This window comes from Oncorhynchus mykiss, chromosome 5 (assembly GCF_013265735.2).
Source record: "Oncorhynchus mykiss isolate Arlee chromosome 5, USDA_OmykA_1.1, whole genome shotgun sequence".
NCBI classification, from domain to species: domain Eukaryota; kingdom Metazoa; phylum Chordata; class Actinopteri; order Salmoniformes; family Salmonidae; genus Oncorhynchus; species Oncorhynchus mykiss.
In genome coordinates this window covers 98195480-98211633 of record NC_048569.1, presented here as the reverse complement: position 1 = coordinate 98211633, position 16154 = coordinate 98195480, and the positions used below count along the sequence as shown (strand labels likewise).

The following is a 16154-nucleotide window of genomic DNA, read 5'->3' as shown; positions in this document are numbered from 1 at the left end:
GATGTATAGTCAGTCTAACAGTTGACCGTGGTCAGGATGTATAGTTAGTCTAACAGTTGACCATGGTCAGGATGTATAGTCAGTCTAACAGTTGACCGTGGTCAGGATGTATAGTCAGTGTAACAGTTGACCGTGGTCAGGATGTATAGTTAGTCTAACAGTTGACCGTGGTCAGGATGTATAGTTAGTCTAACAGTTGACCGTGGTCAGGATGTATAGTCAGTCTAACAGTTGACCGTGGTCAGGATGTATAGTTAGTCTAACAGTTGACCGTGGTCAGGATGTATAGTCAGTGTAACAGTTGACCGTGGTCAGGATGTATAGTCAGTCTAACAGTTGACCATGGTCAGGATGTATAGTCAGTCTAACAGTTGACCGTGGTCAAGATGTATAGTTAGTCTAACAGTTGACCGTGGTCAGGATGTATAGTTAGTCTAACAGTTGACCATGGTCAGGATGTATAGTCAGTCTAACAGTTGACCGTGGTCAGGATGTATAGTCAGTGTAACAGTTGACCGTGGTCAGGATGTATAGTTAGTCTAACAGTTGACCGTGGTCAGGATGTATAGTTAGTCTAACAGTTGACCGTGGTCAGGATGTATAGTCAGTCTAACAGTTGACCGTGGTCAGGATGTATAGTTAGTCTAACAGTTGACCGTGGTCAGGATGTATAGTCAGTGTAACAGTTGACCGTGGTCAGGATGTATAGTCAGTGTAACAGTTGACCATGGTCAGGATGTATAGTCAGTCTAACAGTTGACCGTGGTCAGGATGTATAGTCAGTCTAACAGTTGACCGTGGTCAAGATGTATAGTTAGTCTAACAGTTGACCGTGGTCAGGATGTATAGTTAGTCTAACAGTTGACCATGGTCAGGATGTATAGTCAGTCTAACAGTTGACCGTGGTCAGGATGTATAGTCAGTGTAACAGTTGACCGTGGTCAGGATGTATAGTTAGTCTAACAGTTGACCGTGGTCAGGATGTATAGTTAGTCTAACAGTTGACCGTGGTCAGGATGTATAGTCAGTCTAACAGTTGACCGTGGTCAGGATGTATAGTTAGTCTAACAGTTGACCGTGGTCAGGATGTATAGTCAGTGTAACAGTTGACCGTGGTCAGGATGTATAGTTTACTCACCAGGTGTAAACTGCTCCAGACTTGGTGAGAGAGACAGAGAACTGGGAGCCACAGTCAACCTTCACCACTCCCAGTCCAGTCAGAGAATCAATCTACAAGCGAGAGAACAGTAACACTCGGACATGAGACGGAAAACACACATCCCGGTATGGGTAAAGCTGTTAGATCAGTCATGTTGGGGAGACGGTGTGTACGTTCCAAACGGCACCATATTCCCTCTATAGCGCACTACTTCCATAGTGCACGAGGGTGGCAAAACTACCAATAGTTTATCTGTTTTTGGTAAATAACAGATCTATATCAACTGTGGTAATATATCCTTCAATAACTTTTTTGTCTGCGTCCATATTATGCACACGTTTGTAGGGGATAGACCATATTACAGAAGAGTATTAGGGCCAAGTGAAGAGAAACAACACAACGGTGATGGTCGAGGTACTTTAAAACACTGGCAACATGTTCAGAATAAACTCAACATTTAATTTTCAACTTTTAAAGATTAGGGGGTTTGGGTATTAATATACTTCAGAATTAGAGTTAGTAATCAGGAAATCGTTGGTCCTTTAACACACACTAACCATGTGATTATACGACCTGGAAGAGGTTGTGTTACTGTTGTCTTTCAGCACACACTAACCATGTGATTATACGACCTGGAAGAGGTTGTGTTACTGTTGTCTTTCAGCACACACTAACCATGTGATTATACGACCTGGAAGAGGTTGTGTTACTGTTGTCTTTCAGCACACACTAACCATGTGATTATACGACCTGGAAGAGGTTGTGTTACTGTTGTCTTTCAGCATACACTAACCATGTGATTATACGACCTGGAAGAGGTTGTGTTACTGTTGTCTTTCAGCACACACTAACCATGTGATTATACGACCTGGAAGAGGTTGTGTTACTGTTGTCTTTCAGCACACACTAACCATGTGATTATACGACCTGGAAGAGGTTGTGTTACTGTTGTCTTTCAGCACACACTAACCATGTGATTATACGACCTGGAAGAGGTTGTGTTACTGTTGTCTTTCAGCACACACTAACCATGTGATTATACGACCTGGAAGAGGTTGTGTTACTGTTGTCTTTCAGCACACACTAACCATGTGCTTATACGACCTGGAAGAGGTTGTGTTACTGTTGTCTTTCAGCACACACTAACCATGTGATTATACGACCTGGAAGAGGTTGTGTTACTGTTGTCTTTCAGCACACACTAACCATGTGATTATATGACCTGGAAGAGGTTGTGTTACTGTTGTCTTTCAGCACACACTAACCATGTGATTATACGACCTGGAAGAGGTTGTGTTACTGTTGTCTTTCAGCACACACTAACCATGTGATTATACGTCCTGGAAGAGGTTGTGTTACTGTTGTCTTTCAGCACACACTAACCATGTGATTATACGACCTGGAAGAGGTTGTGTTACTGTTGTCTTTCAGCACACACTAACCATGTGATTATACGACCTGGAAGAGGTTGTGTTACTGTTGTCTTTCAGCACACACTAACCATGTGATTATACGACCTGGAAGAGGTTGTGTTACTGTTGTCTTTCAGCACACACTAACCATGTGATTATACGACCTGGAAGAGGTTGTGTTACTGTTGTCTTTCAGCACACACTAACCATGTGATTATACGACCTGGAAGAGGTTGTGTTACTGTTGTCTTTCAGCACACACTAACCATGTGATTATATGACCTGGAAGAGGTTGTGTTACTGTTGTCTTTCAGCACACACTAACCATGTGATTATACGACCTGGAAGAGGTTGTGTTACTGTTGTCTTTCAGCACACACTAACCATGTGATTATACGACCTGGAAGAGGTTGTGTTACTGTTGTCTTTCAGCACACACTAACCATGTGATTATACGACCTGGAAGAGGTTGTGTTACTGTTGTCTTTCAGCACACACTAACCATGTGATTATACGACCTGGAAGAGGTTGTGTTACTGTTGTCTTTCAGCACACACTAACCATGTGATTATAGTAAGCTAGTCTAGCTTAGGGGGGTTTTGGTTAGTTAGTTAGCTGTATAGTAGTAGGCTAGTCTAGCTTAGGGGGGTTTTGGTTAGTTAGTTAGCTGTATAGTAGTAGGCTAGTCTAGCTTAGGGGGGTTTTGGTTAGTTAGTTAGCTGTATAGTAGTAGGCTAGTCTAGCTTAGGGGGGTTTTGGTTAGTTAGTTAGCTGTATAGTAGTAGGCTAGTCTAGCTTAGGGGGGTTTTGGTTAGTTAGTTAGCTGTATAGAAGTAGGCTAGTCTAGTTTAGGGGTGTTTTTGGTTAGTTAGTTAGCTGTATAGAAGTAGGCTAGTCTAGTTTAGGGGTGTTTTTGGTTAGTTAGTTAGCTGTATAGAAGTAGTCTAGTCTAGCTTAGGGGTGTTTTTGGATATTGTTTCTTTCCTTGGGTCCAGCTCAGCCCCTCTTCCTGCCCCCCTTTACCGTGTGTTTATCAAATAAACCCTGAGTGTTTGAAGGTAATTTAGTTCTCTGTGATTATTTCGTTCTCACTTTTACTTTTTCACTATTATAATTTGCATGAGTTATGTTACGGGTCTCGTTACCATCCCCCCCTAGACTGCCGGGCCAAAAGGGATTCGTAACAATCCCTGATAGCAGGAATAGATTTGGGACGAAACCTGCGGTGTTAGTGGACGGGTCTGGTCTGTACCTTCATGGGGACCTTGCAGCCGTCGCTGCCGCCCCGCCCAAGCTTGCCATAGTCTCCGTCGCCCCAGGACCAGACCATGTCATCGTCAGTCAGACAAAGAGTCTGGGCGTCACCACTACCACACGCCACATCTATCACCCTGTGGCCCTGCAGAGCATCCACCTGGAGAGAGACCCACAACAGAGAGACAGGGATACACTCAGCATCAGGAAGTGTTTGTGTGTGTGTGTGTGTGTGTCAATTAGAGAGTGAGAGAAGTTGAGTGAAGAGATTAGAAGTTGAGAGAAGAGGAGAGGAGAACCACAGCTTACCAGTTTGGGTTTGAGTTGGTCCTCAGAATCTCCATGCCCCAGGCGTCCGTAGCGTCCCTTGCCCCAGGTGTAGAGCTCTCCGCTGGCCGTGATGCAGGCACTGTGGGCCCCTCCAGCAGCTACATCCACCACCTCCACCCCCCGTAGGGACTCTATCACGCGGGGACGGTCACACGGGCTAGAAGAGGGGGAGGAGAGGTCACAAGTTTGTATTTCGCTTTACTGCAAGCCAAACAATGTTGCTATTGCAAATCATATGGAAGTTGAGAAGTGTAGCCAACTAACGTGGGGCCCTGCACACTGTGAGAATAAGGTGTGTGTGTGTGTGTGTGTATATAAGGTTGGACGATGTCAACCTTGATCCTATCGTGATTATGGACTCATAAAACATTGTGATATTTATTTATTTTGACTGAGAACACGTTTTTAATTACACCAACGGCCTGGGGAATAGTTACAGGGGAGAGGAGGAGGGATGAATGAGCCAATTGTAAACTGGGGATGATTAGGTGATTGTGATAGTATGAGGGCCAGATTGGGAATTTAGCCGTCACACCAGGGTTAACACCCCCTACTCTTACGATAAGTGCCATGGGATCTTTAATGACCGCAGAGAGTCAGGACACCCGTTTAACATCCCATCTGAAAGACGACACCCTACACAGGGCAGTGTCCCCAATCACTGCCCTGGGGCATTGGGATATTTTTTAGACCAGAGGAAAGAGTGCCTCCTACTGGCCCTCCAAAACCACTTCCAGCAGCATCTGGTCTCCCATCCAGGGACCGACCAGGACCAACTCTGCTTAGCTTCAGAGCCAAGCCAGCAGTGGTATGCAGGATGGTATGCTGCTGACAAGGATCAACCCTGCTTAGCTTCAGAAGCAAGCCAGCAGTGGTATGCTGGGTGGTATGCTGCCGACCAGGACCAACCCAGCTTAGCTTCAGAGCCAAGCCAGCAGTGGTATGCTGGGTGGTATGCTGCCGACCAGGACCAACCCAGCTTAGCTTCAGAGCCAAGCCAGCAGTGGTATGCTGGGTGGTATGCTGCCGACCAGGACCAACCCAGCTTAGCTTCAGAGCCAAGCCAGCAGTGGTATGCTGGGTGGTATGCTGCCGACCAGGACCAACCCAGCTTAGCTTCAGAGCCAAGCCAGCAGTGGTATGCTGCCGACCAGGACCAACCCTGCTTAGCTTCAGAGCCAAGCCAGCAGTGGTATGCTGGTGGTATGCTGCCGACCAGGACCAACCCAGCTTAGCTTCAGAGCCAAGCCAGCAGTGGTATGCTGCTGGCTATATACACTGGATAAACAGTGGTTCCTCCTTTAAAAGTTTATACTGCAGCACAGCTTGCAGGATACTGCTGTGTGGTACAGCCTAATACACTGGTTTCAAACTTCTTCCATTTAATAATGATGGAGGCCAATCTGTAATGCTGCAGAAATGTGTTGGTACCCTTCCCCAGATCTGTGCCTCGACACAATCCTGTCTTGGAGCTCTACAGACAATTCCTTCGACCTCGTGGCTTGGTTTTTGCTCTGACATGCACTGTCAGCTGTGGGACCTTAGACAGGTGTGTGCCTTTCTAAATCATGTCCAATCAATTGAATTTACCACAGATGGACTCCAATCAAGTTGTAGAAACATCTCAAGGATGATCAATGGAAACAGGATGCACCTGAGCTCAATTTCAAGTCTCATAGCAGGGTCTGATTACTCATAAGTAGTATTTTTTTTCAATAAATTTACTAACATTTCTAAAAACCTGTTTTCCCTTCATCGTGATGGGGTATTGAGTGTAGATTGATGAGGAAGAACATTTATGTAATCCATATTAGAATAAGACTGTTACGTAACAATGTGGGAAAGGGGTCTGAATACTTTCTGAAGGCGCTGTACAACTGACATTAACGCCTGAGGTACTGACCTGTTGCACCCTCTACAACCACTGTGATCATTATTTAACTCTGTTGGTCATCTATGAACGTTTGAGCATCTTGAAGAACGATCTGGCCTTAATGGCCATGTAATCTTTCATAATCTCCCCGAGCACAGCCAGAAGAGGACTGGCCACCCCTCAGAGCCTGGTTCCTCTCCCCCCAGCACAGCCAGAAGAGGACTGGCCACACCTCAGAGCCTGGTTCCTCTTCCACCAGCACAGACAGTAGAGGACTGGCCACCCCTCAGAGCCTGGTTCCTCTCCCCCCAGCACAGCCAGTAGAGGACTGGCCACCCCTCAGAGCCTGGTTCCTCTCCCACCAGCACAGACAGTAGAGGACTGGCCACCCCTCAGAGCCTGGTTCCTCTCCCCCCAGCACAGACAGTAGAGGACTGGCCACCCCTCAGAGCCTGGTTCCTCTCCCACCAGCACAGACAGTAGAGGACCGGCCACCCCTCAGAGCCTGGTTCCTCTCCCCCCCCAGCACAGACAGTAGAGGACTGGCCACCCCTCAGAGCCTGGTTCCTCTCCCACCAGCACAGACAGTAGAGGACTGGCCACCCCTCAGAGCCTGGTTCCTCTCCCACCAGCACAGACAGAAGAGGACTGGCCACCCCTCAGAGCCTGGTTCCTCTTCCACCAGCACAGACAGAAGAGGACTGGCCACCCCACATAGCCTGATTCCTCTCTAGGGGTTTTTTCTGTTTGGGGTTTTAGGCTGGGTTTCTGTACAGCACTTTGAGATATCAGCTGATGTAAGAAGGGCTTTATAAATACATTTGATTTGAAAAATAGTGTGTTCCGTGAGTATAGTGTGTATAGTGTACATAGCATATTGTCTATTGTGTACATAGTATAAAGTATAGTATGTATAGTGTACATAGTGGGTATAGTATAGTGTGTATAGTAGAGTGTATATAGGATAGTGTGTATAGCATAGTGTGTATAATGTGTATAGTAGAGTGTATATGGCGGATATAGCATAGTGTACATAGCATAGTGTATATAGTACAGTGTGTATATTGTATATGGTATAGTGTATATAGTATAGTATGTATAGTGTGTATAGTGTACATAGTGTATGTAGTATAGTGTATATAGTATAGTGTGTATATTGTATATAGTATAGTGTATATAGTGTATAAAGTGTATATAGTATAGTGTGTATAGTGCACATAGTATAGTGTGTATTGTGCATATAGTATAGTGTATATAGTATAGTGTATATAGTGTGTATAGTAGTGTTTATATTGTATATATAGTGTATGTAGTATAGTGTATATAGTATAGTGTGTGTATTGTATATAGTATAGTGTGTATATTGTATATAGTACAGTGTGTATAGTATAGTGTGTATAGTGTATATAGTATAGTGTGTATAGTATAGTGTGTATAGTATAGTGTGTATATAGTATAGTGTATATAGTATAATGTGTATAGTGTGTATATAGTATAGTGTATATATTATAGTGTATATAGTATAGAGGGTATAGTGTGTATATAGTATAGTGTATATAGTATAGTGTGTATAGTGTGTATATATAGTATAGTGTATATAGTATAGTGTGTATAGTATAGTGTATATAGTATAGTGTGTATAGTGTGTATATAGTATAGTGTATATAGTAGTGTGTATATAGTATAATGTGTATATAGTATAGTGTGTATAGTGTATATAGTATAGTGTGTATATAGAATAGTGTATATAGTATAGCGTATATAGTACAGAGTGTATAGTGTGTATATAGTATAGTGTATATAGTATAGTGTGTATAGTATAGTGTATATAGTATAGTCTGTATATAGTATAGTGTATATAGTACAGTGTGTATATAGTATTGTGTATATAGTATAGTGTGTGTATAGTATAGTGTGCATAGTGTGTATATAGTATAGTGTATATAGTATAGTGTGTATAGTGTGTATATAGTATAGTGTATAGTGTGTATATAGTATAGTGTGCATAGTGCGTATATAGTATAGTGTGTATAGTGTGTGTATAGTATAGTGTATAGTGTGTATATAGTATAGTGTATATAGTACAGTGTATATAGTATAGTGTGTATAGTGTATATAGTATAGTGTGTATATAGTACAGTGTATATAGTATAGTGTGTATAGTGTGTATATAGTATAGTGTATATAGTATAGTGTGTATAGTATAGTGTGTATAGTATAGTGTGTATAGTATAGTGTGTATATAGTATAGTGTGTATAGTGTGTATATAGTATAGTGTGTATATAGTATAGTGTATATAGTATAGTGTGTATAGTGTATATAGTATAGTGTGTATAGTGTATATAGTATAGTGGGTATATAGTATAGTGTATATAGTATAGTGTATATAGTATAGTGTGTATATAGTATAGTGTGTATAGCATAGTGTGTATAGTGTGTATATAGTATAGTGTGTATAGTGTGTATATAGTATAGTGTATATAGTACAGTGTATATAGTATAGTGTGTATAGTGTATATAGTATAGTGTGTATATAGTATTGTGTATATAGTATAGTGTGTATATAGTATAGTGTATATAGTATAGTGTGTATAGTGTGTATATAGTATAGTGTGTATAGTGTGTATATAGTACAGTGTATATAGTATAGTGTATATAGTATAGTGTGTATATAGTATAGTGTGTATATAGTATAGTGTGTATAGTATAGTGTGTATAGTGTGTATATAGTATAGTGTGTATAGTGTGTATATAGTATAGTGTATATAGTACAGTGTATATAGTATAGTGTGTATAGTGTATATAGTATAGTGTGTATATAGTATCGTGTATATAGTATAGTGTACATATAGTATAGTGTATATAGTAGTGTGTATAGTGTGTATATAGTATAGTGTATATAGTATAGAGTGTATATAGTATAGTGTATATAGTATAGAGTGTATATAGTATAGTGTATATATAGTATAGTGTATAGAGTATAGAGTGTATAGTGTGTATATAGTATAATGTGTATATAGTATAGTGTGTATAGTGTATATAGTATAGTGTGTATAGTGTGTATATAGAATAGTGTATATAGTATAGTGTATATAGTATAGAGTGTATAGTGTGTATATAGTATAGTGTATATAGTATAGTGTGTATAGTATAGTGTATATAGTATAGTCTGTATATAGTATAGTGTATATAGTACAGTGTGTATATAGTATTGTGTATATAGTATAGTGTGTGTATAGTATAGTGTGCATAGTGTGTATATAGTATAGTGTATATAGTATAGTGTGTATAGTGTGTATATAGTATAGTGTATAGTGTGTATATAGTATAGTGTGCATAGTGTGTATATAGTATAGTGTGTATAGTGTGTATATAGTATAGTGTATAGTGTGTATATAGTATAGTGTATATAGTACAGTGTATATAGTATAGTGTGTATAGTGTATATAGTATAGTGTGTATATAGTACAGTGTATATAGTATAGTGTGTATAGTGTGTATATAGTATAGTGTATATAGTATAGTGTGTATATAGTATAGTGTGTATAGTGTGTATATAGTATAGTGTGTATATAGTATAGTGTATATAGTATAGTGTATATAGTATAGTGTGTATATAGTATCGTGTATATAGTATAGTGTGTATATAGTATAGTGTGTATATAGTATAGTGTGTATAGTATAGTGTGTATAGTGTGTATATAGTATAGTGTGTATAGTGTGTATATAGTATAGTGTATATAGTACAGTGTATATAGTATAGTGTGTATAGTGTATATAGTATAGTGTGTATATAGTATAGTGTATATAGTAGTGTGTATAGTGTGTATATAGTATCGTGTATATAGTATAGTGTACATATAGTATAGTGTATATAGTATAGTGTGTATAGTGTGTATATAGTATAGTGTGTATAGTGTGTATATAGTACAGTGTATATAGTATAGTGTGTATATAGTATAGTGTGTATATAGTATAGTGTGTATAGTATAGTGTGTATAGTGTGTATATAGTATAGTGTGTATAGTGTGTATATAGTATAGTGTATATAGTACAGTGTATATAGTATAGTGTGTATAGTGTATATAGTATAGTGTGTATATAGTATCGTGTATATAGTATAGTGTACATATAGTATAGTGTATATAGTAGTGTGTATAGTGTGTATATAGTATAGTGTATATAGTATAGAGTGTATATAGTATAGTGTATATAGTATAGAGTGTATATAGTATAGTGTATATATAGTATAGTGTATAGAGTATAGAGTGTATAGTGTGTATATAGTATAATGTGTATATAGTATAGTGTGTATAGTGTATATAGTATAGTGTGTATAGTGTGTATATAGAATAGTGTATATAGTATAGTGTATATAGTATAGAGTGTATAGTGTGTATATAGTATAGTGTATATAGTATAGTGTGTATAGTATAGTGTATATAGTATAGTCTGTATATAGTATAGTGTATATAGTACAGTGTGTATATAGTATTGTGTATATAGTATAGTGTGTGTATAGTATAGTGTGCATAGTGTGTATATAGTATAGTGTATATAGTATAGTGTGTATAGTGTGTATATAGTATAGTGTATAGTGTGTATATAGTATAGTGTGCATAGTGTGTATATAGTATAGTGTGTATAGTGTGTATATAGTATAGTGTATAGTGTGTATATAGTATAGTGTATATAGTACAGTGTATATAGTATAGTGTGCATAGTGTATATAGTATAGTGTGTATATAGTACAGTGTATATAGTATAGTGTGTATAGTGTGTATATAGTATAGTGTATATAGTATAGTGTGTATAGTATAGTGTGCATATAGTATAGTGTGTATAGTGTGTATATAGTATAGTGTGTATAGTGTGTGTATAGTATAGTGTATATAGTATAGTGTGTATATAGTATAGTGTGTATATAGTATAGTGTGTATAGTATAGTGTGTATAGTGTGTATATAGTATAGTGTGTATAGTGTGTATATAGTATAGTGTATATAGTACAGTGTATATAGTATAGTGTGTATAGTGTATATAGTATAGTGTGTATAGTGTATAGTGTATATATAGTATAGTGTATATAGTAGTGTGTATAGTGTGTATATAGTATAGTGTATATAGTATAGAGTGTATATAGTATAGTGTATATAGTATAGAGTGTATATAGTATAGTGTATATATAGTATAGTGTATATAGTATAGAGTGTATAGTGTGTATATAGTATAATGTGTATATAGTATCGTGTGTATAGTGTATATAGTATAGTGTGTATAGTGTGTATATAGAATAGTGTATATAGTATAGTGTATATAGTATAGAGTGTATAGTGTGTATATAGTATAGTGTATATAGTATAGTGTGTATAGTATAGTGTATATAGTATAGTCTGTATATAGAATAGTGTATATAGTACAGTGTGTATATAGTATTGTGTATATAGTATAGTGTGTGTATAGTATAGTGTGCATAGTGTGTATATAGTATAGTGTATATAGTATAGTGTGTATAGTGTGTATATAGTATAGTGTATAGTGTGTATATAGTATAGTGTGCATAGTGTGTATATAGTATAGTGTGTATAGTGTGTATATAGTATAGTGTATAGTGTGTATATAGTATAGTGTATATAGTACAGTGTATATAGTATAGTGTATATAGTATAATGTGTATAGTGTGTATATAGTATAGTGTATATATTATAGTGTATATAGTATAGAGGGTATAGTGTGTATATAGTATAGTGTATATAGTATAGTGTGTATAGTGTGTATATATAGTATAGTGTATATAGTATAGTGTGTATAGTATAGTGTATATAGTATAGTGTGTATATAGTATAGTGTATATATAGTATAGTGTATATAGTAGTGTGTATAGTGTGTATATAGTATAGTGTATATAGTATAGAGTGTATATAGTATAGTGTATATAGTATAGAGTGTATATAGTATAGTGTATATATAGTATAGTGTATATAGTATAGAGTGTATAGTGTGTATATAGTATAATGTGTATATAGTATAGTGTGTATAGTGTATATAGTATAGTGTGTATAGTGTGTATATAGAATAGTGTATATAGTATAGTGTATATAGTACAGAGTGTATAGTGTGTATATAGTATAGTGTATATAGTATAGTGTGTATAGTATAGTGTATATAGTATAGTCTGTATATAGTATAGTGTATATAGTACAGTGTGTATATAGTATTGTGTATATAGTATAGTGTGTGTATAGTATAGTGTGCATAGTGTGTATATAGTATAGTGTATATAGTATAGTGTGTATAGTGCGTATATAGTATAGTGTATAGTGTGTATATAGTATAGTGTGCATAGTGCGTATATAGTATAGTGTGTATAGTGTGTGTATAGTATAGTGTATAGTGTGTATATAGTATAGTGTATATAGTACAGTGTATATAGTATAGTGTGTATAGTGTATATAGTATAGTGTGTATATAGTACAGTGTATATAGTATAGTGTGTATAGTGTGTATATAGTATAGTGTATACAGTATAGTGTGTATAGTATAGTGTGTATAGTATAGTGTGTATAGTATAGTGTGTATATAGTATAGTGTGTATAGTGTGTATATAGTATAGTGTGTATATAGTATAGTGTATATAGTATAGTGTGTATAGTGTATATAGTATAGTGTGTATAGTGTATATAGTATAGTGGGTATATAGTATAGTGTATATAGTATAGTGTGTATAGTGTATATAGTATAGTGTATAGTGTGTATATAGTATAGTGTGCATAGTGTGTATATAGTATAGTGTGTATAGTGTGTATATAGTATAGTGTATAGTGTGTATATAGTATAGTGTATATAGTACAGTGTATATAGTATAGTGTGTATAGTGTATATAGTATAGTGTGTATATAGTACAGTGTATATAGTATAGTGTGTATAGTGTGTATATAGTATAGTGTATATAGTATAGTGTGTATAGTATAGTGTGTATAGTATAGTGTATATAGTATAGTGTGTATATAGTATAGTGTGTATATAGTATAGTGTGTATATAGTATAGTGTATATAGTATAGTGTGTATAGTGTATATAGTATAGTGTGTATAGTGTATATAGTATAGTGGGTATATAGTATAGTGTATATAGTACAGTGTGTATATAGTATAGTGTATATAGTATAGTGTGTATATAGTATAGTGTGTATAGTATAGTGTGTATAGTGTATATAGTATAGTGTGTATATAGTATCGTGTATATAGTATAGTGTGTATATAGTATAGTGTATATAGTATAGTGTGTATAGTGTGTATATAGTATAGTGTGTATAGTGTGTATATAGTATAGTGTATATAGTATAGTGTGTATAGTGTGTATAAAGTATAGTGTATATATGTTCTGCCCATCCTTACCTCCTGTTGCCGTGTCCCAGTTTTCCGTCCTCAGCCTCTCCCCAGGAGTAGACCTCTCCCTCAGAGGACAGGGCTAGACAGTGTTTCCCTCCGCTGTTCACCGCCACCTTCCTGATGAACACATGCTGGATGGACTCCAGCAGAGTGGGGGTGGACACGGACTCTGTTCCTCCAATACCCAGCCGGCCCCCCGCACCGTACCCTGTAGCATACAACTGGAGGAAGACAGACAACAGTCACATACCGTAGCCTACCAGGACTCTACCAGGCCTCTACCAGGCCTCTACCAACAATCTACCAGGCCTCCACCAGGCCTCCACCAGGACTCCACCAGGACTCCACCAGGACTCCACCAGGACTCCACCAGGCCTCCACCAGGCCTCCGCCAGAACCTCACCAGTACCCCACCAGGACCCCACCAGGACACTACCAGGACCCCACCAGGACTCTACCAGGACCCCACCAGGACCCCACCAGGACTCTACCAGGACCCCACCAGGACTCTACCAGGACCCCACCAGTACCCCAGCAGGACTCAACCAGGACCACACCAGGACCACACCTGGACCCCACCAGGACCCCACCAGGACTCCACCAGGACCCTACCAGGACCCTACCAGGACCCCTCCAATACCCAGTCGGGTATCTACCAGGACATCTACCAGGACCCCACCAGGCCTCTACCAGGACCCTACCAGGACCCCTCCAATACCCAGTCGGGTATCTACCAGGACATCTACCAGGACCCCACCAGGCCTCTACCAGGACCCCACCAGGCCTCTACCAGGACCCCACCAGGCCTCTACCAGGACCCCACCAGGCATCTACCAGGACCCCACCAGGCCTCTACCAGGACCCCACCAGGCCTCTACCAGGACCCCACCAGGCATCTACCAGGACCCCACCAGGCATCTACCAGGACCCCACCAGGCATCTACCAGGAACCCACCAGGCATCTACCAGGACCCCACCAGGCATCTACCAGGACCCCACCAGGCATCTACCAGGACCCCACCAGGCATCTACCAGGACCCCACCTGGACCCCACCAGGTCTTTACCTTTCCATCAGCAGTGACAGCGAACAGGGTTTGCTCCCCTCCTATCAGCTGAAATAACCTTTACTGGTCTCTACTGGTCTTTACCTTTCCATCAGCAGTGACAGCAAACAGGGTTTGCTCCCCTCCTATCAGCTGAACAGGTCTCAGAGTCGCCAGGGCTTCTGTGGGGGTGGGGACCTTGACCTTTGCCCCCTCAATGCCCCCTAGCTGACCCCGGTGGTTGTGACCCCAGCCGTAGATGGTCCCGGAGCCTCCTGCAGACAGCGTCCAGTCGTCAGGTCTCCTGTTCATCCATTGGACAAGCTGCTCGTCCTGCTCTCTCTTAAACAGGTCATGGCTCTCGTGGAGGACGTTCATCACCTCACAGTCAGCCATCAACTCACGGATCTTCTTCGTCACCTACAGAGGGGCAGAGTGGTTAGAGATGATGTCCAGATCAGAGTGATTAGAGATAATGTCCCGATCAGAGGGGCAGAGTGGTTAGAGATAATGTCCCGATCAGAGGGGCAGAGTGGTTAGAGATAATGTCCAGATCAGAGCGATTCGAGATAATGTCCCCATCAGAGGGGCAGAGTGGTTAGAGATAATGTCCAAATCAGAGGGACAAAGTGATTAAAGATAATGTCCAGATCAGAGCGATTCGAGATAATGTCCCCATCAGAGGGGCAGAGTGGTTAGAGATAATGTCCCCATCAGAGGGGCAGAGTGGTTAGAGATAATGTCCAGATCAGAGGGGCAGAGTGGTTAGAGAATGTCCAGATCAGAGGGACAGAGTGGTTAGAGATAATTTCCAGATCAGAGGGGCAGAGTGGTTAGAGATAATGTCCAAATCAGAGGGACAAAGTGATTAAAGATAATGTCCAGATCAGAGCGATTCGAGATAATGTCCCCATCAGAGGGGCAGAGTGGTTAGAGATAATGTCCAGATCAGTGGTTAGAGATAATGTCCAGATCAGAGGGGCAGAGTGGTTAGAGATAATGTCCCCATCAGAGGGGCAGAGTGGTTAGAGATAATGTCCAGATCAGAGGGGCAGAGTGGTTAGAGATAATGTCCAGATCAGAGGGGCAGAGTGGTTAGAGATAATGTCCAGATCAGAGGGGCAGAGTGGTTAGAGATAATGTCCAGATCAGAGTGATTATAGATAATGTCCAGATCAGAAGATCAGAGGGGCAGTTGGATAAAAGGGTGATGATACACTATGTGGACACCAGCTCGTCAACATCTCATTCCAAAATCATGGCATTAATATGGAGTTGGTCCCCCCCTTTGCTGCTATAACAGCCTCCACTCTTCTGGGAAGGATTTCTACTAGATGTTGGAACATTGCTGCTATAACAGCCTCCACTCTTCTGGGAATGCTTTCCATTAGATGTTGGAACATTGCTGCTATAACAGCCTCCACTCTTCTGGGAAGGCTTTCCACTAGATGTTGGAACATTGCTGCTATAACAGCCTCCACTCTTCTGGGAAGGCTTTCCACTAGATGTTGGAACATTCCTGTGGGGACTTGCTTCCATTCAGCCACAAAAGCATTAGTGAGACTGGGCGCTGATGTTGGGGGTGATTAGGCCTGGTTCACAGTCAGCGTTCCAATTCACCCCAAAATGTGTTTGATGGGGTTGAGGTCAGGACTCTGTGCAGGCTAGTCAAGTTCCTCCACACTGATCTCG

At 39.7% G+C, this 16154-nt stretch overlaps 1 protein-coding gene across 9 annotated transcripts in view; it reads right to left on the bottom strand.

The window, feature by feature from the left end:
• herc2 (HECT and RLD domain containing E3 ubiquitin protein ligase 2) overlaps nt 1-16154 on the bottom strand; it is a 251465-nt gene that overhangs the window by 37256 nt on the left and 198055 nt on the right. For all 9 annotated transcript variants that reach the window (XM_036978973.1, XM_036978974.1, XM_036978975.1 and 6 more), the window contains 5 exons: nt 14568-14882; nt 13425-13639; nt 4135-4312; nt 3824-3985; nt 1139-1230 (listed from right to left, as the gene is read on the bottom strand). In XM_036978973.1, coding sequence (XP_036834868.1) covers nt 1139-1230; nt 3824-3985; nt 4135-4312; nt 13425-13639; nt 14568-14882 — 962 coding nt within the window. The remainder of the gene's footprint in view (nt 1-1138; nt 1231-3823; nt 3986-4134; nt 4313-13424; nt 13640-14567; nt 14883-16154) is intronic.